General features: G+C 34.4%; 1 protein-coding gene across 7 annotated transcripts; it reads left to right on the top strand.

Moving 5' to 3' along the window:
• Positions 18,555 to 22,574, top strand: LOC109228511 (probable protein phosphatase 2C 50). 7 transcript variants are annotated; one of them, XM_019393623.1, is made up of 6 exons: positions 18,555 to 18,684; positions 18,966 to 19,049; positions 19,850 to 20,297; positions 20,463 to 20,804; positions 20,898 to 21,003; positions 21,767 to 22,574. In XM_019393623.1, the coding sequence occupies exons 1-6, from the start codon at positions 18,665 to 18,667 to the stop codon at positions 22,099 to 22,101; spliced, it is 1,335 nt and encodes a 444-aa protein (XP_019249168.1). In that variant the 5' UTR covers positions 18,555 to 18,664; the 3' UTR covers positions 22,102 to 22,574. The 7 variants fall into 7 exon arrangements, 5 of the variants coding, with proteins under 5 accessions (XP_019249168.1, XP_019249164.1, XP_019249166.1 ...); XM_019393619.1 differs by having other exon boundaries at positions 18,589 to 18,684; positions 19,442 to 20,297; XR_002068394.1 differs by lacking the exon at positions 18,555 to 18,684 and having other exon boundaries at positions 18,692 to 20,297; positions 21,767 to 22,151; positions 22,368 to 22,574.

Below are 25,899 nucleotides of genomic sequence, written 5' to 3'. Positions count from 1 at the left end.
GGAGCATGTGCACAAATTTTTCCTAAGGTGCTATTCTTAGACTTAGTATTGCCAGGAGATTGATGGAAGTTTATCATGAGATGAAGAAGGATCTGTACAAGGTGTTCATCGACCTACAAAAGGCATATGATAGATTACCAAGAAAGGTCCATTGGTAGGTGTTGGAGAAGGAAAGAATTCATGAGAGCCATCGCTAACTTGAGAACAACATTAGGAGATACAATGGAGTTGCACGTAACCATGGGTTTATACCAGGGATCGGCATTGAGCCTGTACTTGTTTACCCAAGTTATGGATGAGCTAACCAACACAATACAAAATGAGATCCCTTGGTGCATGTTATCTGCTGACGATATGTAGTGCTAATTGATGAAAACATCGAGGGTGTCAACCAAAAATTTGAACTATGGAGATGCACTCTAGAGAGAAGGGTTTTAGGTGATGGAACAAAGTAGAAAGCAATTTAAGGCAGAAGAAATGGCGGAAAACAATCCTAGCATGAATATGGTGGGCTGTTTAGAAGGAAGAAATATTAGGTGCCTTGAAGATACAACTTGCACAATTCATAGAATCAAGGTGAATTGTATTTTGTTATTTTATTTTCGGTGTGAAGGAAACTATATAGATGAAGCTGAAACATTACAAGAGTTTCTAGAGTCCTTGTAAGAGGAACAAGGACATACTTTTGCTTTTTGGAATTGTAAATTGGCTCGCAGCACATCCTTTGTGCTGATGATTAATCCAATGTTACCTTTCTTAGAAAAAGAGTAAGGGTTTTAGGATAAAAGAAGTATGACTGTATATTTTGCTGCAATTTAGTCAACATATGAAAAGTGAAATTAAGGTAAAATTAGATGGGTATTTGTATTTGCAATAATATTAGCACGAGTTGATTTAAATGGAGTAACCTAGTCAGTGAGGATTCATATAGCCGACCCCAACTTGTTTGAGACTGAGTCGTATTTGTTGTTGTTGTTGTGCTATCCTTAGGCTCAAGAAGGTGCTAATGAATGCTTTTCTAGAATGCTGATAAACATAGATACGGCTTTGATTGCAAATGAGTTGTGTTGACTCCAAGTTAGAGTCAGGTAGTTGGACCTATTATGCAAGTTTTATCAGGAAAAGGCTAATGACCATGTGAATTTGGGCTTTCTGGACTTCGTTTATGGATAGTTGCAGGGAAAATTAGAGACAGTAGAACCATTTTACATATCTGTTATGAGATTTTCAATTATGGTCGACGGGAATCATATAGGCTTTTTGGGGGAACCGTGGGCTTGAGCAAGAGAATCCTATATTATCCATGTTATTCATTTTTGTGATGTAGGCACTCAACAAAAACTTAGAGCAGTGATGGAAGGATATTTGGCTGGTGGGTATTTGAGGCGATCCACAAATAGGAGGGGAGGACATGATACAGTACAAGTTTTCATTTGTTAATTGCGGTTGACGCATTGGTATTTGTGTGATATAGAGATGGACCAGCTTATCTCATGTGCAAACTAACTCATTCCTTCCTTAGTGCATGTACTTCTTTTGTGCGGGACCTTGAAGGAAAATTCAAATGTAAGGAGGTGATCAACCCCAAAAGACGAAGGATTCCACGATGAAGAAAGTATTGATAGTGAGGCCATTGTGTTGAGAAGTTTCCAAGGAGAAGGATGCGAGATTTGGGACAATCTGTTGTGGAATGACTTTGAGGATGAATAGCAAGGTAGCTGCCAAGGAGATTAAAAGAACTAAAGATGCGGATGTTGAGGATCTTGAACCAAGTGTAGGGCTTGAAGATACAACATGGGAGGAGAAACCAACTTGTGAAATGAAGGGAGTTGGCCCGAGAACTATTAACTACCTTGCTATCTTTTACTCTGTCGTTGATGTTCTTTTTTGGCAGTTCCTGATAAATCAAGCTGCAATTGTGTAATCCATAATATGAGGTAAGGTAGGAGATGGGTTTAAATTGGTAAAAGGACCAAGTATGGTATGTATATTGTCTATCAATATGGCATGTATGTTTTGGTTTACTTATGCACTTTGTCTTCCTTAAGGCACCAAAGATATTTTAGAAGGTAATGAACTTTATACTTGTACGTTACATAGGAACACCGATTGACAATGATGGATGTTATATAGCAAATGCTTAATTAGGAAACAAAGGTTAGAATCTGAAGGAAATTAGTATGGACATTTTTTAGTGTTATTCTTGCGTTGTACCAGTTGTTTGGTTAAGTTTCTCTATTCTTAAGTTTGTTCTTATTTGCTTTTGTAGGTGTTGACAACTTCCTGATTTGAGGTCGAAGCGTTCCAAGGAGGAGAGTGTGATACCAATCCAGGGAGGTCGAGCCCTTCCAAGGAAGGGAGGTATAATGCCAGAGGAGATTGAAGATAAACAAGTCAAATTTGGACCATGCCATTGGTGGAAAAAGCTTGGAAGAGGCTTGTAAAAAAGTTTAAGAACTCCAACTTGTTCCAGAATTAAACTATGAAGAAATTCTCAAGAAAGGATAAGAACTTGGTTGGAGTTGCCATCGCATCCCAAGCTAGTGCTGTTGCATTCCAAGCTCTAAAACCCAACCTGGAAGAACATCTTTGAGATGCTAATGCAGGTAATGCAAGAAGAATTAACCCAAATAGCCGCTCACTCAACCGCTTAAATTTAAAATAGCCGGTGGAGGTATAATATATGCATAATTTATGTATTATATGTGTATTATTATGTATAATTAATGTATAATCTATGTATATGGCTAGAAAAAATAAATAATGAGTATGGCCGGTTATTTGTGTAAAAATCCCGGTACGCAACCAGCTAATATGCATTTGCATCTGGCCATATTTTGAGCAGCAATTTACCCAAAGAGAAGAGGTGCCACGGCATTTTCAGAAGGCCCAATGGTTCGTATTAGCTTGAAATTTTTACCTCCTATAGCAAAGGTTAACACCTTATTTATTTTAAATAAATACCATTTAAAAAAATTATATTCTATAGATACCTTTTAAGGTTTATAGCAAAATATTTAATATTGGTTACCTCCTAGCCCTAAGCAACTAAATACGCTAATCAGTTACACTTTTTTCTTTCTCTCTCAACTTTGGTACATCCCATTCTCTTCCCCCATCCCATTAAAATTTTCGATCTCCTCCTCCTTCCACCGGATTTGTGCAAAGCCCACTTCAGAGCAGGTTCACTTTCTCCATCTCCATTGATCCGCCTCACTCAATTTCTCAGTCAATATTTTATCTTTCTGAACTCTTTCCACGATAAGAAAACGCCTTGCCTTCTTCAATTCTTGATAATTGCATTGAACCTCTTGCCTTCTTGTTCTTCTCCTCCTTGTCTTCTACAACAAGTGTGAGTGTTTGGAGTAGTTTCAGTTTTGTTTTCTGGGTTGTGGGGTTCAATTGTTGAATTGGTATTCGCATTCTTGGAAAGGCAGCAAACTTCATCTAACCCAAAGCAATGCTCATTCTCCGCGGGGAACGAGTCACTAAAATCACCAAACCAATCACTTTGTTCTGGAAATAAAGTTGGTGTGTTTGTGTTAGCAGCAGAATTTTCATGACATATTGATTCTTTCAAAATCCTTAGCTCTTTTAATCCGGTTGGTTTCTCACTACCGGCTTCTGGTGAACGGCGGATTCGCCGGGAATTAGGGTTTGTTCTTGAACAAAGACGTTGGAGTTTGGGGCTGAGCAACTTGATTTCTGTTAATATATTTCAATGTATTTTCATATATTTCATTGTATTCATTGTCTTTTTTTTCATTGTAATTCAATGTATCTCGTTGTATTCCATGTATTTTATTGTATTCACTGTCTTTTTTTCTCATTGTATTTGAATGTATCCCGCTGTATTCTATGTATTTCATTGTATTCACTGTCTCGCTGTATGCCATGAATTTATTCATAAGTTTTTTTTAATTAATATAATTTATGTATTCGGATGTATTATATAATTTCTCTGAAGATTGCTATGTTTTTGGAGTATTTTTTCGGTTGAGAATCTTTTTTATAACTGAAAATACAAAATTTCTGTGTTATAATTGAGTTTGTTGATTATATTAGGAGTTTATTATGTTAATTGATTCACTTTCCGTTTTAAAAACAGTGTGATCCCCTATTTCACGCCGTGAATACTGTTGAATACAATAATCTGTCCAGCTGTAATCCCATGTTTCACTCCATGAATATAGTCGAATACACTCGAATACAACAACTGATTAGCTGGACTTCCCTGATTCACGCCTATTTTTGCTACTGTATTTATGAATACAATAGCTTAAATACATCAAGTACATCTTATAACCACATAAAAGGTATCTATAATCCATAATATAGCAAATGATATCTATAGATGGCTAATTACTACTAAAAGATAGTGCTTTATGAAAATTTCTGGCCCAAGACCTAAACACTATTATAAGTAACTAAATTTCTCTTTTAATTAGGTTATTTGGATGAATGTTGAAAGCGTTTGCTAGAAAGAAACCATAATGTTGGTTTTGAGGATTGTGCTCTATCCCTACCAACTAGTGTTTGTTCATTCTTTCAAGTATTACCCCGGTGTGTTGCCTCAGAAAAAATTATGTTCTAATTCTTCTCAATATACAACTAATAATAATATAAATATCCTGATTTGCATTGTAAATTGTAGTTACGAAACGAAATCATTTCAATCATTTTTGTTTTTACCTTTTTATATTTTCTAGTAATCCTTGTATCTTTCTTAATTAGATAAAACTTAAATAAGCTTCATTGGTAATTATATACACAAAAATAACTAAAATGTATGAATTGACTCAAATGCCTAGAAAAAGTATTTAAATTCATTATTGTAGATCATTTATCATTTAGTAAATACACTAATGTCTTAGACTATCGCGCAAAATGGTGTCCAAATTTTACCTGTAGTAGGTGAAGTGAAATTGAAGAAAGTTGAATGCTTCTCCTTTGAGTTGATTGTTTGCCAAGTGGTTGGGGGTGTAAAATAAAATAATATAATTGAGATATTTTCTCAATTTATTCACGCATATATTAAATGCCCTTGTTGTTTTATTGACCAATACGTGGCTAATTTGCAGTCTGTTTAGGGCCGCCGTTGAATACGTTTTGGAAAGATTTCAACTTCCAATATATAGTGCCACGTTGAAAGGTTGTTCAGCGATCTTACTCTACTTTGTCATTATTGCTCGCAAAGATATTAAAAAAAGATTAATTTGAATTAGTCCTCTTTTACTCTCAGATTTGAGTTATATGTATTATACAATTAGATTAGTTAAGGTAATTACAAGTAAATTTATATGGGGTAACGTATTAATAACTTGATAAAAATATTATTTAATCCGCCAATTACAAAATTAAACTACATTGATACAATATTTGGTGTAACAAAAACAACAATATATTACTAAAATTCTGCAAGTGAGATCTAGAGAGGATATTATGTATGTAGACCTTACCCTTATCGTTGTGAACGTAGAGAGGCTGTTCCAATAGACCCTCGACTCAAGAAAAGTATAATCCCAACAATCATTAAAAGAAAAAACGATAATGGAGATGCCAAAAAAAGTAACAACAACAAGAAAAACAAGATAATCGAAGTAAAGAACTAATAGATAATAATAGAAAACTTAAAACTAAGAAAGTACGAGGTTAATACTAATACTACCGGTATGCGGAAGAGAAACCCGTGGCTACCTACCAACCTACTATCTTAATCATCGACCTCCACATCGTCATATTAAGGGTCATGTCCTCAGTAAGCTGAAGATGTGCCATGTCCTGACTAATTACATCTCCCCAATACTTCTTCGATTACCCCTGCCTCTCCTTACACCCACCATAACAACCTCTCACACCTCCTTACTGGTGCATTTGTGCATCTCCTCTTTACATGACAAACAGGTGTATAGAGGCCACTCCCACCTTATCCCCAATATCCACATTCCTATTTGTATCTCTCCTAATATACCTACACATTAGGGTTGTGCATGGATCAGATCGGATTTAGCACATTTCGGATTGAAAAATTCGGATTTCATATTCTACAAAATGCAATCCGAATCCGATCCGGATTACTATCGGATCGAATTTTAAAGTTTGGATCGGATAAATATATCGAATTTCGGAACGGATTATACGTATTATAAGGCTATTGCTAATCTAATTGGCTATTGCATCTGCCTTATCTGCTTCTTCGGTGTTATGTGCTAATACAAACATCTCTTTGCTTTTTATCCCTTTTATCAGCATTGCATCCCTAAGAAAATATTTCTCTGGAGGTTCGAGTTGTTATGCCTCTAAGTTGCAAAACTCATACTTATATTTTCTTTGTAGAAGAGGTAATACAACAAGAAAAATTCATGTTTCTACAATTATGAGGGTACTATGGTGCCAATGTAGTTAAATTCAGCAATTGTAAAGGTAATAACTTGGAGGAAGATGTAGAGGAAGTACTAGCTATCCGAAATTAAAGTTTAATATTTATACATGCCCTAATAATTTCACATATCCGATCCAAATGCGCACCCCGCACTTAAACCATTGCTCGTCCTCGAGCAATCAAACTACACTTTATGTAGACACGACCTTTTATACAATTCTCCTAACTTATCATACCAAGAATATTTAAAATAGACTAAGCACAAAAGCGTAACATCTTCACCTCAAGAGTTAATTCACAAGTCTCAGCATTATTCACAACTCACCCACTTACTCTACCATAGAGGTCACTAACATTACCTTTCCTTCATGAATCAAGTGCCCTCACACAACAAAAGAGAGTAGTTCCACACAATAAAATTTAAGAACACTTAGGAACTCAAGATAGAAAGAATTCACTCACTCTCAGAAATAACATTCATATGCCACAAAAGATGCACCATAGGCTTGCCCATAGTGTATTACTCTACTAATCGAGCTCATGCAGTCTAGGATCAAGTAGGACTTTGTTTGGTTGTAATGTAGGCTGCGGGATGGGTATGATGCATTTAGATATAAGAGTGACTACACCTCCCTAAGCACTTTAATACATATATTTTAACATTCAAACCCCATACTTATGTCAAACCAAACTCCACCTTCACATCAATGTATATTACCCCATTCTTCTTTAAGTATACTTACATCAAAAGCCACCACTTATCAAGGAATATTTTTTTTTCACAACAATCCAACTATTTTTTTTTCTTTTTTTTCAATTCAAGTGGCTCTTACTTGTTCAAAAAAGTGCACCTTTCTCCTTATTTCATTAGTTCCACTCAAAAGCCAAACCAACCACCCCATACTTTAACTTTTACACAGTTCATAAACAATTCAAGTGCTCATAAGAGGTTATAATGGTTCAAATAGATGGTTAATTCAAATAAATGGGTAAGGCTTGTAATGTGGTTGCCAAAGAAATAGGATTACAGACTCAAAGGGGTTAACTACGATACATAATAATTAGGCGGGTAAAATATACATATCTGGTTCAACAAAGAAACGCCTATATCACTTCCAAGGCTGAACAAAACTACTATTTCGCTTTGCAAACACACGGGGCAAGTTCTAGGCATCAAATGCATTGCACAGAATAACACCCAAACCTCACACACACATGTCACAGAACTCACTCAGGATTGGATTCATCAAGATACTCTAGTCAAAGCAGTTAAGCAAAGTTAAAATTATACAATTTAAGGTACTTATACAAGAGTCAAAAACTGAGCCTAAGCGTCACAACCAAAGTACTCACTATTCTCAAGGCATAACAAAGTCAAGAGATATTGCTTCATTTCAAAACACAACACAATGGCTCCTATTCCTAAAAAAAGACTAACTACACCCGGTTCAAATAAAACCCTTGGAAAAGAACCGCGACACAAAGGAAAACCAAAGGGGAATTGCTACACTACCTAACAAAAAAAATCTTTTTTTTTTCTTTAGACTTAAATCCCTCAAGAAAATTATCTAATAGATCCATCGTCGGTAAAAGTCCAATCTTTTCTATTTAAAAAAAAATATTCAATTAAACTAACATAACTAAAATACCATAGAAAGTCACCAGACAATCTCCTCGCCCACACTTAAAATTGTGCATTGTCCCCAATGCACACTCATACATACAAGAGAATAAAAGAAACTCCCTGGTAGGCCAAAGGTCGAAGCACTAGCATCTCATGGGGTACTCAGACTTCTCCCAGGCCTGGTCCTTCGTGCGGGTACCTCACACTTTGTTCCAACCATCTGGTTTGCTGTTGCATCCTTCCAATAGCTTTGCTTTCCATGCTCCTAGAAAATCAAAAATCGACACTACAAAAATAATATAATAAAAAAACAAAAAAAAAGAAAGCAGTAAAGTTGGGTTTCCTCCCGACAAGCGCTTGATTTAACGTCGCGACACGACGTGAATCACTTTCTGCCTCCACTTCGAACTTATGAATTGGATTCCAAGTTTTGATTCTGCTCTATGATCATGCTCCTGGGTGGTAGAACGAATCTGACTGGCCCAATAAAATAATGTAGTATTTTGCACTTCTTGGCCTTTGGATGAGATGTGTATCCCAACTTTCTGGCACGAAGAATTCCAGAATGTAGGCATCTTGTTCCTTACTCCTTGACTCCTCAAGTGGCTCGGACGACTCTATTTTCATATCATCATCCATACACAATGTGGAAAAATACTTGGAGTGTGGACCAATGAGCTCAACTACACAAACATTGGGATTGTCAACATCCTTAACACTAATGACACTAGAGTCAACTAAATATGTATCCTCAATATCCTTGGTTGAATCTAGTATCTCTTCTACGACATCGGCATCCTCAAAATCTAGTTCGATTGATTGTTGGTGATCTACTCTGGCATTCTCCTCTAGTTCATCCTCGTATTTTTTTAAATCCTCCAGTATAATGGCAATTTCTACAGCCAATTCATACTCATATTGGCTACTATCCACAATGTCAACTTGTTGCGCTTTACAAGGTTCAATTAATTTATTCGCTTGAGCCTCCAAGTTGTGAACAGTTGCCCCTTGCCTTTGTACCCGCAGTTGTATCTCATCATATTGTTCCATAAGTCACTTTAGCATTTCCTCGATCTCTTTCAGGTCCTCATACCTGGGTTCTTTGTTCCTATTAACTTCACAAGAAAAAGAAGAACCATCAAAGTAAGGGGTTGGGGGAAGATAAGAAATATAAGCACAACCATGAAAGTAACCATCTTGACCACCACACATATCACACACATTCCACACATAAGTTTGAGTTGGTGCACATAACTCGTTCTCGGGAATATTTTGATAATTTTGCCCTGCGTGGTTTCCTCCACAATATTCATAACGAGGATCAAAAGTAGAATTACCAACATAAAAAATCTCATAATTCCAAGATGCCATGTCTCTCAGATCAAAAATAAAAATAAATAAATAATCAAATACAACAAAAATAACAGTTCAAACTTGAAACCTAGAAATATGTACACCTACAGCTACACCGTTAGTTTTTCGGCAACGGCGCCAAAATTTGATCACGCCCAACTATGCCTTATAAAAAGGACTAAGCGGTCACTGCAAATAAAATCCGGTTTACAAGTCCGGAGTCGAATCCCACAGAGAACTAAGGCTTAGCTACAACTGTTCACTATCACCAAGAAGACAAGCTTGAACAATTCCTAACTTATAGATATTAAGATTCTTGTGTTTAACTAATTAACTAACAAATTAAAATAATAAATTAACACTAAAGATACTACAGGTTGGAGAAAAGATTATGGAGGTCTAGAGTTATGATTTTCCCAATTATCGGAATCCTTCCCGCTATGTCATCTATAATTTCGCCTAAGTATTCTCTACCGATCATGAGCGCTCTGTGTGTTGTAATTCTCTCCCGAGTAATTACGACAATTTAACATACTCTCCCGAGTTACGCTAGCTGGCTTTAATTACAGCTCACTTAGATCGCACCCAAGGTTTCGTTATCCCTAATCCCACCTTTAATTCCTTGGTTATTGATTCCTCACATATGTCGGGAGTGATGTTATTCAACAACTACCCAAATATGCACTCTCTCCCGAGTAATACATACTAAATAGGCACAGCTAATTGAGGGCCCTTCAACCAACCACAAGAATAATATAGTTGAACAAATAGAGAAAATACTACGGCTCAATTATATAAAAACATAACAAGAATTTATCCTACAAAAGGTTCCATCAAAACCCTAGATAACAAATTAGCTATTCATAATAGTATGTAAAACTACAATACTAAAAGTCATAACCAACAATGACAAATAGGAAGAGGAAGGAAAAACTCGTACAAGAATTCCCCGCCTTGCTCCTCTTGTGTCTCTGCCTCCTTAGGTCGAATCTGTGCCTCAAATCTGTCCAACCTCCTCAAAATACTGTTTTCCATGTATATATACCAAGTAGGGTTGGGACCAAATAATTATACCTTCTCCTACGCGAAAAAGGACACATTTTCCGGACAGGACGTGCGCGGCCGCGCTTGGACCGCACATATCCACTTTGATTTTGCCTGACGAGCGCGGCATGAGCGCATCCGCGCACTTTTCACCCTGTTCTGTTGGGAATTTGGAAAAACGTAAAACATGAAAGTTGTATCCCTTTGAGTTAGCTTTCCAACCATATATTGTGGAGCCCAAATGTAGTTCTGAGCAAAAAGTTATGTGCATTTTACTAGACAGTGCGCAATATGTCTACTCGATTCTTCGTTTGTTCTTAACTATCATCCGTTGATCCTCGAACACGATCCCGGTTTAATTCCTTGGGCTTTTACTCAGACTTCAAAGCTCCAAATCACTTGAGTTCATTCCATAACCTCTACATAGCTCGGAATCACTCCTACAAAGCATAAAACACACAATTAGTGCAATACACTGGCGATTAAAGCTCAAACTCAATTAAAGTGCAGTAAATTTGAGTGTAATAAGCGACTAAAATACGTAATTATAGCCTATTATCAACAATCCTACTATACATCTATCTCAACATTCTTATTTCCGCTATTTTTATCTTCTGGACATAAACGTTCTTGACTGGCTAACGCTCCGTCAAGAACGCTCCACTCTATATAACATAGACGGACAAAACCACACGCTATTGATGTATATAACTTAAATTATTAGTTTGAAAGTAGATTAATATTTTTTTTACAGAGCTCACTAAGATTCACCAAGTGTCTTAAAGTCAGCCATAATTAACGAAAAGATAAGGTTTCCTTTTTCTTTTTTAGTGGAAAATATTTATTTATTTTGGCTCATTGTTGATCTTCATTTCCAGAATAAAGTTGTGAAAGAAAATTGAGTTCCAGAATCGGTGGTTGAATAGTATTTCTACTTGTCCTTTGATTAACGTAAAACAGTAGTAATACTAAACTCCTTTGACAACGACAACAATAACATACCGATATAATCTTATAAGTGAGATATGAGAGGGTGATGCGTATTCAGACGTTAGCCCTACATTGTGAAGATAGAGAAGTTGTTTCCGATGGACCCTTGGCTTAAGAAACACATAATCAATATTAAGATAAGAAATTACAACAGAGGATCAAAATACCATCATCAACAACAACTACAACGACGACTTAATAAAATCCCATAAGTGAGGTGTGGGGAGGATAGTGTGTACGCAGACCTTACCCTTACCCCGAGGGAGCGGAGAGGCTGTTTCCAATTGACCCTCGGCTCAAGAAGACAAAAAGAAACAATATATCAGTATCATCAATAGAACCCATATAAATAATAACAACATTATAAGAACCAAAAAATAATGAAAAGCAAAAAGAATAACCAGTAAATAAGGTCTGACACTATGAAAAATAGAAGAGTAGTGTAAACATAACATTAACCACTAGCAGTCTAAGACAAAATCCTATAAAAAACTAGGCTCACACTGGTACGAAGTAGAAAGTAAAATTATAATTTGTTTTAATTATGGTGCTATTCGAGCTAATCTGTGCATGTATGGACTCATTTATTATATATTTATTATTATTCATCAACACAAAAATAACATTAAAAAAAAATAAAATCTAAAGAGATGAAAAGAAACACCTATTATTTATTGTTTTTACTGGTATTTGAACTCCATTAATAATTCCAACTTCTATTAATAGCTATACCAACTTTAAACGCTAAACTAAAATAATATTTTATTTTATTGAAAAAGATGCTATACGTCAGTTTGTCCGTCTTTACTCATCTCCCTAAAGTTTTTCTTTTTGGGGTATTATCATTTTTAGCTCGCACTATTTATATTCGGTAATCAAAAAAATATACAAAATTAGATGCATATCAACTTAGTAGACTTTAATTAGATGCATATCTTAAGTATAGTCATATAAGCCATATAGTAGACTTTAATTAGATGTATATCAAGTTTTCATGTCATGCTAGACAAATAAGATATCGAAAACTGATTACACATATCATTGACTTTATACTTTCAAGTGTTTGAACTGCATGTCCAAAATTCATGTCTTTCATATGAAACCAATTCTATTCGCAATTGTTTCTCCATACTTAAGATCTTCATATATATTTTTGCGGGTTATTAATAATCGCACATGTAACCATCTCATAGATGCATCTTATGTGGTATACATGGCAGGTGAATGTGCCCATATTCACCTTTGATATTTCCAGCATTCATGGGATTCAATCCCAATTTTAATTGGTCTATTAATTAATGAGAACAAGCAATGTAAGAGAATTCGTAAAGAACTTTCTAGTTCTTTAATATTTACTCATGTGAATTCTCTTTTATTTTTGCACATCATACTTGAATTAACATGGCTAAACCAATTATGCCAACTGGATAAATTATCAATATTGATAAACTTTCAAGTTTACACCATGATGTGTGCAATTATGAATAAACTCCAAGTTTATTATGATATGGGTTTTTATATCAATAAATATCCACTTCATTGTGGTATTCTTTTGTTTATCTAGTACAAATTGGAGAATAAAGCGGGTAGCTTTTCACATACATATTATTCCGCTATAAGTAGTAGTAATAGAAAAAATTAAATCTTTCCTTTATTTATAGTCTCAATGTAACCAACCGCTTTCGCGAATACTTTAGAAACTAAATAAGTTTCTTTGAGACTTACTACAACACAATATCTTATTGATAATCAATTTTATTTCTCCATAATAGTGATAATTGGTTCTTCCAGAGCTCTCAATTAATTTTGTACTACCACATATTCATCAACATTCATATGGTCATATATCTCTTTCAAGGAGAAAGTTATACCATTACGGTCATGGTCAAAATTATATGCAAGATATGTTTCTTGCATTATAGTTGTCATTTAATAATCACATTGCCAAAATATTTTGGCGTACAATAGGTACGTGACCAATGACCATTTATGCCATAATAATGACATTATTTTCTTATATCATCTCAAACCTCCTTCTAGAGGTGAGTATGGTATATTTACTACCACTAGCACGTTCATATTCTTCCAAAAATGAATATGTATTAATAAATCACATATTGTCACATTCACATCATGAATGGACCATAATCATTTATATGTGCTTTACAAATCTCATGTCAAATCGATGACAAACATTACTTTCACAGAGTGAAGGATTATTTTGAGAATCCTTATTATTCTCATTATCACAATGATGACGATTATAATTTCGTCTATTACCATATCCACATTTATTGATATCTTCACGATAATAATTTTGTCTTCTTTCAGACTTATCACATATTGCTACTACATTCTCTTAAGGGAATGACAATGAAACAAATTCAATGAAACAGATTTCCACTTCTTTGCCCACAATCATACATGAATTTGATCATGGCAAGGCATAGAAATTTTACCACTTCGAGTGGTTATAATTTCTTACTAACTCCATTAGAGTTATAATCAAAATTTATTTTTTTTGCTTCTATTTAAAATCAAATTATAGAATAAAAGAGAAATATACGGTAAAATACATACCTTAAATCCAGAATTTAATCATGAAGGAAGTTCATGGAACAATTGACAATCATTATGCTCAATTCCAAAGCTTCTACTCAATTGGTTAGAGTCCCGTGTGGATAACGTTTTATAAAATAATAAATGAAGAAGAAGAGTATTGCTTTGGGATGATTTACAATGGGGGTAAGACATCTCTATTTATAGGGGAAAAATGACTTAGCCACAAAGTAAGACTCTCTAAAAGATAGACATTCACTCTAATTACAATTTTATTCATAACATATATGTATTATACAAGATTAGTTAAGGTAATTACAAGTAAATTTATATGGGGGTATTAATAACTTGATAAAAATATTATTTAATCCGCCATTACAAAATTAAAGTTGATACACTATTTGGTGTAACAAAAATAACAATATACCAGTAAAATTCTACAAGTGAGATGCAGAGAGGATATTATGTACGTAGACCTTACCCCTATCGTTGTGAAGGTAGAGAAATTATTTTCAATAGACCCTCGACTCAAGAAAAGCATAATCCCAACAATCATTAAAAGGAAAAATGATAATGGAGAAGCCAAAAAAGTAACAACAACAAGGAAAACAAGATAATAGAAGTAAAGAACTAATAGATAATAATAGAAAACTTAAAACTAAGAAAGTACGAGGTTAGTACTAATACTACCAGTATGCGGAAGAGAAACTCGTGACTACCTATCAACCTACTACCTTAATCCTCGACCTGCACACCGTCATATTAAGGGTCATGTCCTCAGTAAGCTGAAGCTGTGCCATTTCCTGACTAATTACCTCTCCCCAATACTTCTTCGATTACCTCTGCCTCTCCTTAGACCCACCACAACAACCTCTCACACTAAGGCTATTCATTTGGATCGGATATTCGAAATCTGAACTGGTCCGTTCAATTTCGGATTTCGAATTTCGGATTGGATCGGATTTCGGATTGTGTTTGTTAAAATTCGGATTTCGGATTGGATTTTTTAATCCAATCCAATCCGATCCGAAATTATTAGGGCATGTATAAGTACTAAACTTTAATTTCGGATAGTTAGTACTTCCTTTACATTCCAAGTTATTACCTTTTCAATTGATGGATTTAGCTATATTGGCACCATAGTACTCTCATAATTGCATAAACATGAATTTTTCTTACTGTATTGCCTCTTTTACAAAGAAAATATAAATATGAGTTTGCAACTTTGAGGCATAATAATTCGATACGAAATTCAAAAATCCGATCCGATCCAAACTTTAAAATTCGATCTGATCCGATATTAATTCGGATCAGATTTGGATCGCATTTTCCAGAATTCAAAATCCAAAATGTGCTAAATCCGCTCCGATCCGATCCATGCACAGCCTTATCTCACACCTCCTTACTGGTGCATTTGTGCATCTCCTCTTTACATGACAAACTGGCGCATAGAGGTCACTCCCACCTTATCCCCAATATCCACATTCCTATTTGTATCTCTCCTAATATACCTACACGTTAGGGCTGTGCATGGATCGGATCAGATCGGATTTAGCACATTTCGGATTGAAATTTTGGATTTCGGATTCTACAAAATACAATCCGAATCCGATCCGAATTAATATCGAATCAGATCGGATAAATATTTCGGATTTCGGATCGGATTATATGTATTATTAAGGCTATTGCTAATCTAATCGGCTAATGCATCTGCCTTATCTGCTTCTTCGGTGTTATGTGCTAATACAAACACCTCTTTGCTTTTTATCCCTTTTATCAGCATTGTATCCCTAAGAAAATATTTATCTGGAGGTTCGAGTCGTTATGCCTCTAAGTTGCAAAACTCATACTTATATTTTTTTTTGTAGAAGAGGCAATACAACAAGAAAAATTCGTATTTTTGCAATTATGAGGGTACTATGGTGCCAATGTAGCTAAATCCAGCAATTGTAAAGGTAATAACTTGGAGGAAGTACTAGCTATTTGAAATTAAAGTTTAGTATTTATACATGTCCTAATAATTTCTGATATCCGATCCAAATGCACAACGCTACTATACATCCATCTCAACATCCTCATTTCTACTATTTTTATCTTCTGGACATGAGCGTTCTTGACTGGCTAACGCTCCGTCAAGAACGCTCCGCTCTATATAACATAGACGGACAAACCACACACTATTAATGTATGTAACTTAAATTATTGGTTTGAAAGTAGATTAGTATATTTTTTTAACAGAGCTCACTAAGATTCACCATGTGTCTTAAAGTCAGCCATAATTAACGAAAAGATAAAATTTCCTTTTTCTTTTTTAATGGAAGATATCAATTGATTTTGGCTCATTGTAGATCTTCATTTCCAGAATAAAGTTGTGAAAGAAAATTGAGTTCTAAGATAACCAAATAGTAATGGTGGTTGAATAGTATTTCCACTCGTCCTTTGATTAACAATTCGGAGGTTGGGCTAACATTGGAATCATGGATGAAATTGGGGCAATTGTCTAGTTTTTGGTGGAGTAACACAGTAGTAATACTAAACTCGTTTGACAGCAATAACAATAACATACCAGTATAATCTTACAAATGGGATTTGGGGAGGAGGTGTGTATACAGACATTAGCTCTACATTATGAAGATAAAAAGGGTGTTTCCGATGGACCTTCAGCTTAAGAAACGCATAATCAACATTTGGATAAGAATTACAACAAAGGATCAAAATACCATCATCAACAACCAGCGGCGGACGCACGTGGAAGCAAGCGGGTTCAACTGAACCCGCTTCATCAAAAAATAATACTGTGTATATGTATAAATTACAATTAAAGCGGCGTAAATTTTGTATAAATATTTTATTTGAACCCACTTGACAACTACTATTTTACGACTAAAGTTATGTACTTCTAAGATTGAACCCGCTCGCACAAAATCCCGGGTCCGCCACTTCAACAACAACAACAATCCAGTAAAATCACACAAGTGGAGTTCGGAGAGGGTAATGTGTACGCATTGTTAGGTGTTGTCCTGATTTTCTTACCATAATTGGGTTTTCCTTTTTGTAGAAGGAAATTATAATTCTTCCATATCTGGCTAGTCCTTTTTCTTGTAGGAAAAGATTTGGAGTTCTATAAATTGAAGACACGTCCTTCTCATTCAGTAGCATCCACAATGTAGCCATATGGGGTTTGAGAGTCCTGTTTAGGGGGAGAACTTTACGGGACAAGTGTTACTGTGTCACTTGTGTTTGCTTCATGAGGTTGTTCTCTCGATATTTTCTACTCTCTTTATATATAGTAGATTGCTCATCTCCGCCGTGGACGTAGGTCAATTGACCGAACCACGTTAAATATTTGTATCTCTTTTGTTGTATGATTTTTCGTGCTTTGCTAGCCCCTATGACACCTGTTTTTTGGTCCTAACACGCAGACCTTACCCCTATCCCGAGGGAGCAGAGAGGCTGTTTCCAATTGATCCTCCGCTGACGAAAAGAAATAATATATCAGTACCATCAACAGAACCCATATAAATAATAACAACATTATAAGAACCAGAAAATAAATGAAAAGCAAAAAGAATAACCAGTAAATAAGGCCTGACACTATGAAAAACGGAAGAGTAGTGTAAACATAACATTAACCACTAGCAGTCTAAAACAAAATCCTATCAGACTAGCCTCACACTGGTACGAAATAGAAAGTAAAATTATAATTCGTTTTAATTATGGTGTTATTCGAGTTAATCTGTGCATATCTCGACTAATTTATTAGATATTTATTATTATTCATCAACACACAATTTTTTTTTAAAAAACTAAAATTTAAACCGATGAAAAAAAATTACTTATTATTTATTGTCGTATTTGAACTCCGTTATAATTCCAACTTCTATTAATAGCTAGACCACCTTTAAACGCTAAACTAAAATAATATTTTATTTTATTGAAAAAGATGCTATACGTCAGTTTGTCCGTCTTTACTCATCTCNTTTAAATTTAACCTTAACCCTTAACCTTTACTTTAAATTTAAAGTACGTACGTAACCGAACCCCTTTAAAACCCGTTTAAACCGTAAACCTTAAAAAAACTTAAAAAATTAAATTTTTAATTTTTTTAATTTTTAGTTAAAAGGAAAAAGTAGTCGTACTACGTACTACGGTTTGTCCGTCTTTACTCATCTCCCTAAAGTTTTTCCTTTTTGGGTATTACCATTTTTAGCTCGCACTATTTATATTCGGTAATCAAAAAAATATATAAAATTTATACTATTTTTGTACATAATATACAGAATATGTGTGTGTATATATATATATATAAATATATATTTTTCGACTATTATTTTGGAAGTAAATTTTCTATTTTTTTTAAACACAAAAACTAAACCTCAACGTGGCAAGGACAGAGAATTAGTGTGGGACGACCCACCAAAAAATAATTAATTATTCCTAAAAATCATACCATTAGTTCACCGAAAGAAACATTAAAAATCAAGAAGTGGGTCCAGAACGAATGAAAAGAAGCCAATTGTTAGGACAGATGTCTTGTAAATGGGACCCACTTGACTAAGAATTTTATAAAGGCAAAGTTTTGTTTAGTATACAAATGTTTCCAATCCTTGACACATCACATACTTTGCTTTCTAATCTGTTTTCTATAGTCTTTTACATTATTATTTTATTAAATTTTTTTATTCTTTCTTTTAATTTTTAGTGTGTCATTAATGCATACTGTTTTGAAACGGTAAGCAACTTCTCACTTACCTTCCTTTTTTTTTTAATTATTATTTATGATTTGGGTATTTGTTTATTTAGATTATTGTATTAATTGATTTGTGTTATCTAATCAATACCACCAATAAATATAGAATGATTAGACTAATCACAAATGCTTACATGCATCATATTTGATTTGTTTAAACTGTTGAAATCATGGGGTTCTTGGTTATTGTTGGTTTCTCACAATCTTTTTTGATTCAATTAACTTTATGTGCTAAAATAATTAAGTTTTTTCACATAAATCAGGAATCTTGAAATTGGGTTGAAATTTGGAGGAAAAAAGTTATGTTTTTTGGCTGAGGAATTTGATGTGTGGTCTGCTTTGAGCTTGTAAGTTCTCTTTTTTGAATAAAGTTTGAATCTTTATTGTTCTTTCTATGTTGTATCTCTGTCTTGTTTCAAAGAAGCAGTGACCACTATAGATTAAAGACCTGATTTGTTGTTTTCCAATTAATTGGGTATATTATTGGTGATAAAGAATTGATTCTTGGTTATTGAATTTAGGCTTTTGGATAAAGAAGGATCTAATAATTATAGCATATATTTTATGGATAGTGATTCTCCTTGAAACAGAAGTTTGGACTTTGGATCCATATTCTCTCTTATGTCATAGATTACCTGTTTGAGTTAAGCTTCTTTTTCAGCTCCATTGTTTCTCTTCTAAGGGAGAGAATAAGTGACTTATTCTGGCTTTTGAAACCTTTTCTTGGCTTTTGTATTAGTTTATTTTAGGGGTTTGAAATTTTGATTAGTGATAAGAGAAGAAGGGTAGTAGTGATGGAAGAGATGTTACCAACACTTGCTGTATCATATAAACAGGGAAAATTGATATATGATGAGTCGGTACTACCTACTCGAATGGACTTCACCGGATATGAGCTGGTACCAAACACAAAGTGCAAGCTTCCTTCGGTGTCCGTTGCTAATCAGAATACTAGGGTGCCACGGGATAAAGCTAACCGTATGACAGTTGCCGATTGCCATGAAATTAGGAAAGGGAACAATTTTTCATCGACTGTGATAGCGAATGGAAATTGTTTGATAAATACTGATGCAAATAATGATAGATCTAGGGACAACAGTTTGATTTCACCAACTGATGAGCTATTAGGAAATATGACTTGTTCTAGTTCTCTAGTGGATGAGCGTGGCGGCACGCCTGGAGATGAAGACAAGAAGGTTGGTGTATCCCAGAATCTAAGGAAGTCTTATTCATGTGATTTGGCTAATGAGTTGGTTAATGAGTCGGAACTTGTAAGTGATCTTGTTTCCACCGGAATGAATGGTGTGGTTGTGGGTGCTGAAGATTATAAAAGAAAATTACCACCATCCCTCCTTGAGAGTTCAAATGAGATGAAGATAAGTAGGCCAAATGTCTTTGGTTTTGATTCTGTGCCGCTTTGGGGGATCACCACGATACAAGGAAAGAGGCCGGAAATGGAAGATGCAGCAGTAGCTTTACCAAGGTTTCTGAGAATCCCATCTCAAATGTTGATGGATCCGCCAGCTTCTCATGCCCTGAATCAAACACTAACGGCCCATTTATTTGGGGTTTACGATGGACATGGAGGCTCTCAGGTGAACGTTCTATCTGTTTTTGCTTGTATGTTAAACATTTGATTTCGTTTCTAGTTAAACCAAAGTTGCTATTGCATGCATGTTAGAGTTCATTTCCTACGTGCTTGTGTATTTATTTTTCAGGTACACATATATTACGTCCAACTGTTTTTTTCCCTTCCGTAGCAGGTTGCTAATTATTGTCGTGAGCGTATCCATATGGCTTTAGCACAGGAGATAGATATTGCGAAAGAGGATTCACATAATAATGAAACTGTTAACTGGAAGGAGCAATGGTCGAAGGCTTTCTTAAATTGTTTCTGTAGAGTTGATGATGAGGTAGGAGGGCTTGGTAGTGAAACAGACGGTACTGAGCCTGACCTTGCACCTATTGCTCCCGAAGCAGTTGGATCTACAGCTGTAGTTGCTGTTGTTAGTCCAACCCATATTATAGTTGCAAATTGTGGTGATTCAAGGGCAGTCCTTTGTCGGGGGAAATTACCCATGCCGTTGTCCATTGATCATAAAGTAAGGCTTATACTTGTTTTTATACCATTTTGCAACATTTGTTTGGCTTTATTTGCAACCATATAATCTTCTTCAACTATGTTTTGTTTTCAGCCAAATAGAGAAGATGAGTGTTCACGAATAGAAGCACTGGGAGGGAAGGTCATTAATTGGGATGGACATCGCGTTTCTGGTGTTCTTGCAGTTTCAAGGTCAATTGGTATGTATATTGTACTATCCGCACACAAGCGTGATTGTACTGTTATATTTTCATTATTGGTTGGAGAGGGTTAACCGAGTAACCTATATTGTCCTTAGTTTGCACATGGGGAAATAGGTATCAAGTTATAAATGGAATTTTAAAGCTACGGCATAATTGGACCAAACTCTCACATGCACCATAATGAAAGTGATATAACATATATAATATAGAGTGTCAAAGTTCAGTCCTGAACCCACTGGTGTTAAACAACAATCTGCACTTGACCTGGTACAAATGTAAATATCACACATAATATAGAATTGTTCAATGTGATTAATTCAACGAAACCCATACCGACAAAATTAAACAATAAGCCATTGGGCAAATTTCGTAAGATTGACTTCAAATACGACAAGGATATGGATGTATTCTCCTATTGTTTGCTAGTTCGCATTTATGTTGCGAGGACTCTCCAAAACAGCTGCCGCACCCGTGTCGGATCCTCCAAAAATACGCTATTTTTGGAGGATCCGACACGCACCTATCGATATTTTCGGAGAGTCCGAGCAACATAGGTTCGCATTGTAGGTTGGAGTGTCATCCGAAAACTGCATCTTACTTGAGGGATAAGCCTCCCGAGGTGGTTAGTTTTGGAGTCTATTGCTTAACAAGAAATTCTGTGTTCACTTTTATCAAAATTCTGCTCACATTTATTATTTTGAAACTGTTATCCTAGAGATCAAGACTTTCTTGATTTGACAAGATTGTCTTTTTACTGCAGGTGATAGATATTTAAGGCCTTATGTGATTCCAGATCCAGAAATGATGTTTGTACCCCGAGTAAAAGACGACGACTGTCTTATTTTAGCGAGTGACGGTCTTTGGGATGTCTTGACAAATGAAGAAGCTTGTGAGGTGGCAAGGAGACGAATTCTTCTCTGGCACAAAAAGAATGGTAGTACATTGACCAACGAAAGGGGTGAAAATGTCGATCCTGCTGCTCAAGATGCTGCAGAGTACTTAACACGACTTGCTCTCCAAAAGGGAAGCAGAGACAATATATCTGTGATTGTGGTCGACTTGAAGGCGCAGAGGAAATTCAAGAAGAAAACGTAGCACTAAACCATCCTCGTTAGTTTCCATTTCATTTTGTCGACGTAGCACTGGTAAGCTACAACCCACCATGTTGATCGAATTACATAGTATTACTGCAAACTGTAGCTATCTTTATAGGCTGTCTTTGTGCACGATTAGCAGTATCGCACTTAATATTACTAATGTTGGAGTAAACTACGATGAAAGTTGTTCTAACAATAAAAATTCAGCAAAGTTGGTTCAAAGAACAACTACTGACTTCCAGCAGACAATTTATCTTCCTGCAGTGTAATGTGCTTCATGTCTATATAACCAGACAAGTAAAAGTGTTGTTGAGGTAATCCTTTGACTTCCATTTTCTCTTACCATTTCTCAGCCTATTTTTTTAATTCCTTTTTTTTTTTTTGAGTTTTAATGGAACGTTGTATGTTGTATAAAAACTGATGTATGTTTTTAAAATTCAATGTATGAGTATTTATATGTTTCTTATTCAATGTATTAGTATTTGAAATTTAATTGCTACTGTTGGAGAGACACAGTAGAGTAAAACATGCTATTGTCAAAACTATCTTATTCATTTATACTAAGTGAGTCAGCTTTATGCTTCTCCTGAGCCGAGGGTCTATCGGCTAAGTTGCTCCGACACGACAGTTTAGGTGCCATACCCGTGTCGACACGACACTAGTATGGGTGTGGGTATGGGATCTGTACCGGACTCGGTCAAACAATTTTAGGTACTTTAACCACGACAGACGGAAAAATTTAGACGACATACAATTTGATTCCTGATATCAGAACCAAAACTAGGGTAAATTTGAAGAATATAGCATACCTTATTTAGGAAATCAATCATTTCCTTATCTACAACTCAAGAATAGAAAAGAAATCCATACTTTACAAACAATATGTAGGTATTCTACAAAATTTTCCATATTTGGAGATATTTTAATTTTTTTGGAAGCTAAGAAGTGAAAAATTCTGATTTCTGTGTTTTTCTTGGTATAACTATGGTCTTCTTAGCAATGGCGAAAAAGGTCTGGAACTTGAATCGAAACATCTAATGCATTGCCCCCAAACCATAAGGCCATGATGAACAGTTGATTTACCGCATGTACTAATATACACGAAAAATTGGATATAATCATAAATTCGTGTTGCTTGACCTCGAAACGTCATAAAATGAACCCGAAAGTCATAGTGATGCAATGAGTATTGGTCCCCAGGCCGTTTCTATATGCACTTATGGAATTTCAGGCATATTAGAGTCCGTCAAAAAAATTCTACAAAATCAGCATGTACAAAACACACAAAAAGTGGATATAATCACAAATTTATCATTAATGACCATTAAACACCATAAAATGAACTCAAAAGTCATGGCGGAGCAAGTATTGGTCACTAGGTTGTTTCCTATGGACCTATGAAATTTCAGACTAATCGAAGTCCGTAAAATTTTTTAATACAAAATCAACATGTACTAATCTATACTATATTAAAAGCACGAAGGCCCTTAGGAAAATATTATTTGCCTTTTTCACGCTTTAGAAATAGATTACATACTAGATAAAACAGTTATTTAATTATTTTCCTAATATTTAGGAGTTCAAAATCAACTAAATTTTATTTTTTTAATATTTTTTCTTATTTAAACTACATTTAAGGTCCTAATATTTAGGACTTCAAATTCAATTAAAATTTACTTTACTTCAATTCTTCCATAAATAAACATTATATCCTTGCGAACTTTAAACACGCTTTTGGAGTTAATGCGTATTCTTAGCCTCTTGATATATATAATTGTTAGCATCTTATTCTTTTACAAATACTTTCAATAATTGAATACCTAAATGACATCACCAATGCATGTTAATTTTTTACCTTTTTATTTTTAACTATAACTCATATTTAAACTTTAAATAAAGTAATATACTTGGAACTTTGAAATATAAATTTGAAAAATTGTCCCAGTAAAGTTGATTTTGAAATTCCAAAATCGTCTATAGCAAAGTTTATTCTGAATGAGTTTAAGGTAGTGTTAACTTTTATTTGGTCTCGGATGACATGTATAGAAGGAATTTAGACTTAGACCAATACGAATCTAGCCAATATTTTTACATAAGAAGAGGATTACTTATTATATTTATATTTTTGATGACCTTTAAATGAACAAATAAGAATTCTATGTATTTAAGTTACAAAGAACTTATACTACATATAAAAAACAGACATAAATATTTAAATAAAACAATTTAATGTTAGACTAAACCCAAGAAAAAAAAAGAAGTGAGCAGAACACATTTTTAAATTTTTAATATCTTTTATTATAAAGTAGCTTGACCTAATTTTTCTACCTAAAATATTTATTTTAGAATCTTTATAAATTAAAATTAGAATTTATTTTGTATTGTCCAAAAACATAGAAAACTGATTTATTCCTTACACGATGATTAGCATAAAGCTTTTATACTCATTTATACCAACTAAAAGACTGTGCAATTAGTTGCGTTAAAAAAATATGTTTGTCCAAATTGATTCAACTAAATTCATCATCTTTATATATTTTGAAGATATTGAACTCAACTATTGTATTAATCTAATACTCCCTCCGGTTCAAAATAAGTGATTTTTTGGCCTTTTTCTTGTGGTCCAAAATAAGTGATTTTTCCAGATTTCAAGAATGAATTAATTATTTTTTTCCTACATTGTCCTTGTAGTAAATAGGGTTGGAATATGTGTTACGAGTGTTTATGTGAGATAGTAAAGGTTAATATGGTCAATTCAATTGCTAATTAATGCTAAAAGGTGAATTTCTTAATCTGTGTGAAAACATCCAAAAAATCACTTATTTTGGATGGAGGGAGTAACATTTATTTTGATCATTTGAACAAATTTCGCATTTAGTTTAACATCAATTGCTATTTTTCAATAATTTATTCTTTACATATTTTATACTAATTAACGCGTTATACACGTGCAACGCACGTACACTAAAACAAGTGTATACGAAAAAGTGGTTATAATCATAAGTTCGTATTGCATGATCCTGAAATGCCATAAAATAAACCCGAAAGTTGTGGCGAAGCAATGAATATTGTTCATTAGGCCGTTTCCAATCAATTGAAGCATCTCATACCACGAAGCTCATCTGCAGCGTTATTGATCAGCACTACAGATCACTTTTGGCTGTCATTGCTTACAGTGGCGAAGCCAGAAATGTTTCCAAGGGTGTTCAAATTTGAAAGAAATAAAAAAAAAATTTCGACAAAGGGTGTTCAATATAGGTTTTACATATCTAAAATTAATATTTTATTTATATACACGGTGTAATTTTTATAATTTTTCGGCTAAATGTGGCTTCGCCCATGATTGCTTATTGGGGAGAATAAAGAAGAAAATTGACAAGGAAGAGTAGAAAAGTTCAGGTGAAATCCAAAATCCGGTTGCAAATTCTTAATTCTTTAGTTTGATATTCAAGAAGATGTGAGGTTTATTGAGAAACTAATCAATAAAATACTGTAATAGGTTGAAATTGACACATGATGCATTTGATCTCGACAAAAGGTGATAGATATTTGAAATATAAACTTTATAATTTAATAAATGGACCCATTAAATTTAAAATTTTTCAAATTAAAGAATAGCAACTAAGAAATAAGCAGATCAAGAGAGCTCTGCCATCACAAAAAGGTAAACGATTTCAAACTGGGATTACCTAGCCTTGCCTCCATGAATATCCCAACTCTTTAATTCAAAAGAAGAAAGAGGATAGAGGCAAGGAACTACTGGGAAATGTCCCAGTAGAGATAAATATTGGCTTCC

The sequence above is a fragment of the Nicotiana attenuata genome, chromosome 7, assembly GCF_001879085.1.
Source record: "Nicotiana attenuata strain UT chromosome 7, NIATTr2, whole genome shotgun sequence".
In the NCBI taxonomy this organism is placed as follows: domain Eukaryota; kingdom Viridiplantae; phylum Streptophyta; class Magnoliopsida; order Solanales; family Solanaceae; genus Nicotiana; species Nicotiana attenuata.
The sequence above is the reverse complement of the archived record's forward strand: the minus strand, read 5'-3'. Positions and strand labels throughout refer to the sequence as shown.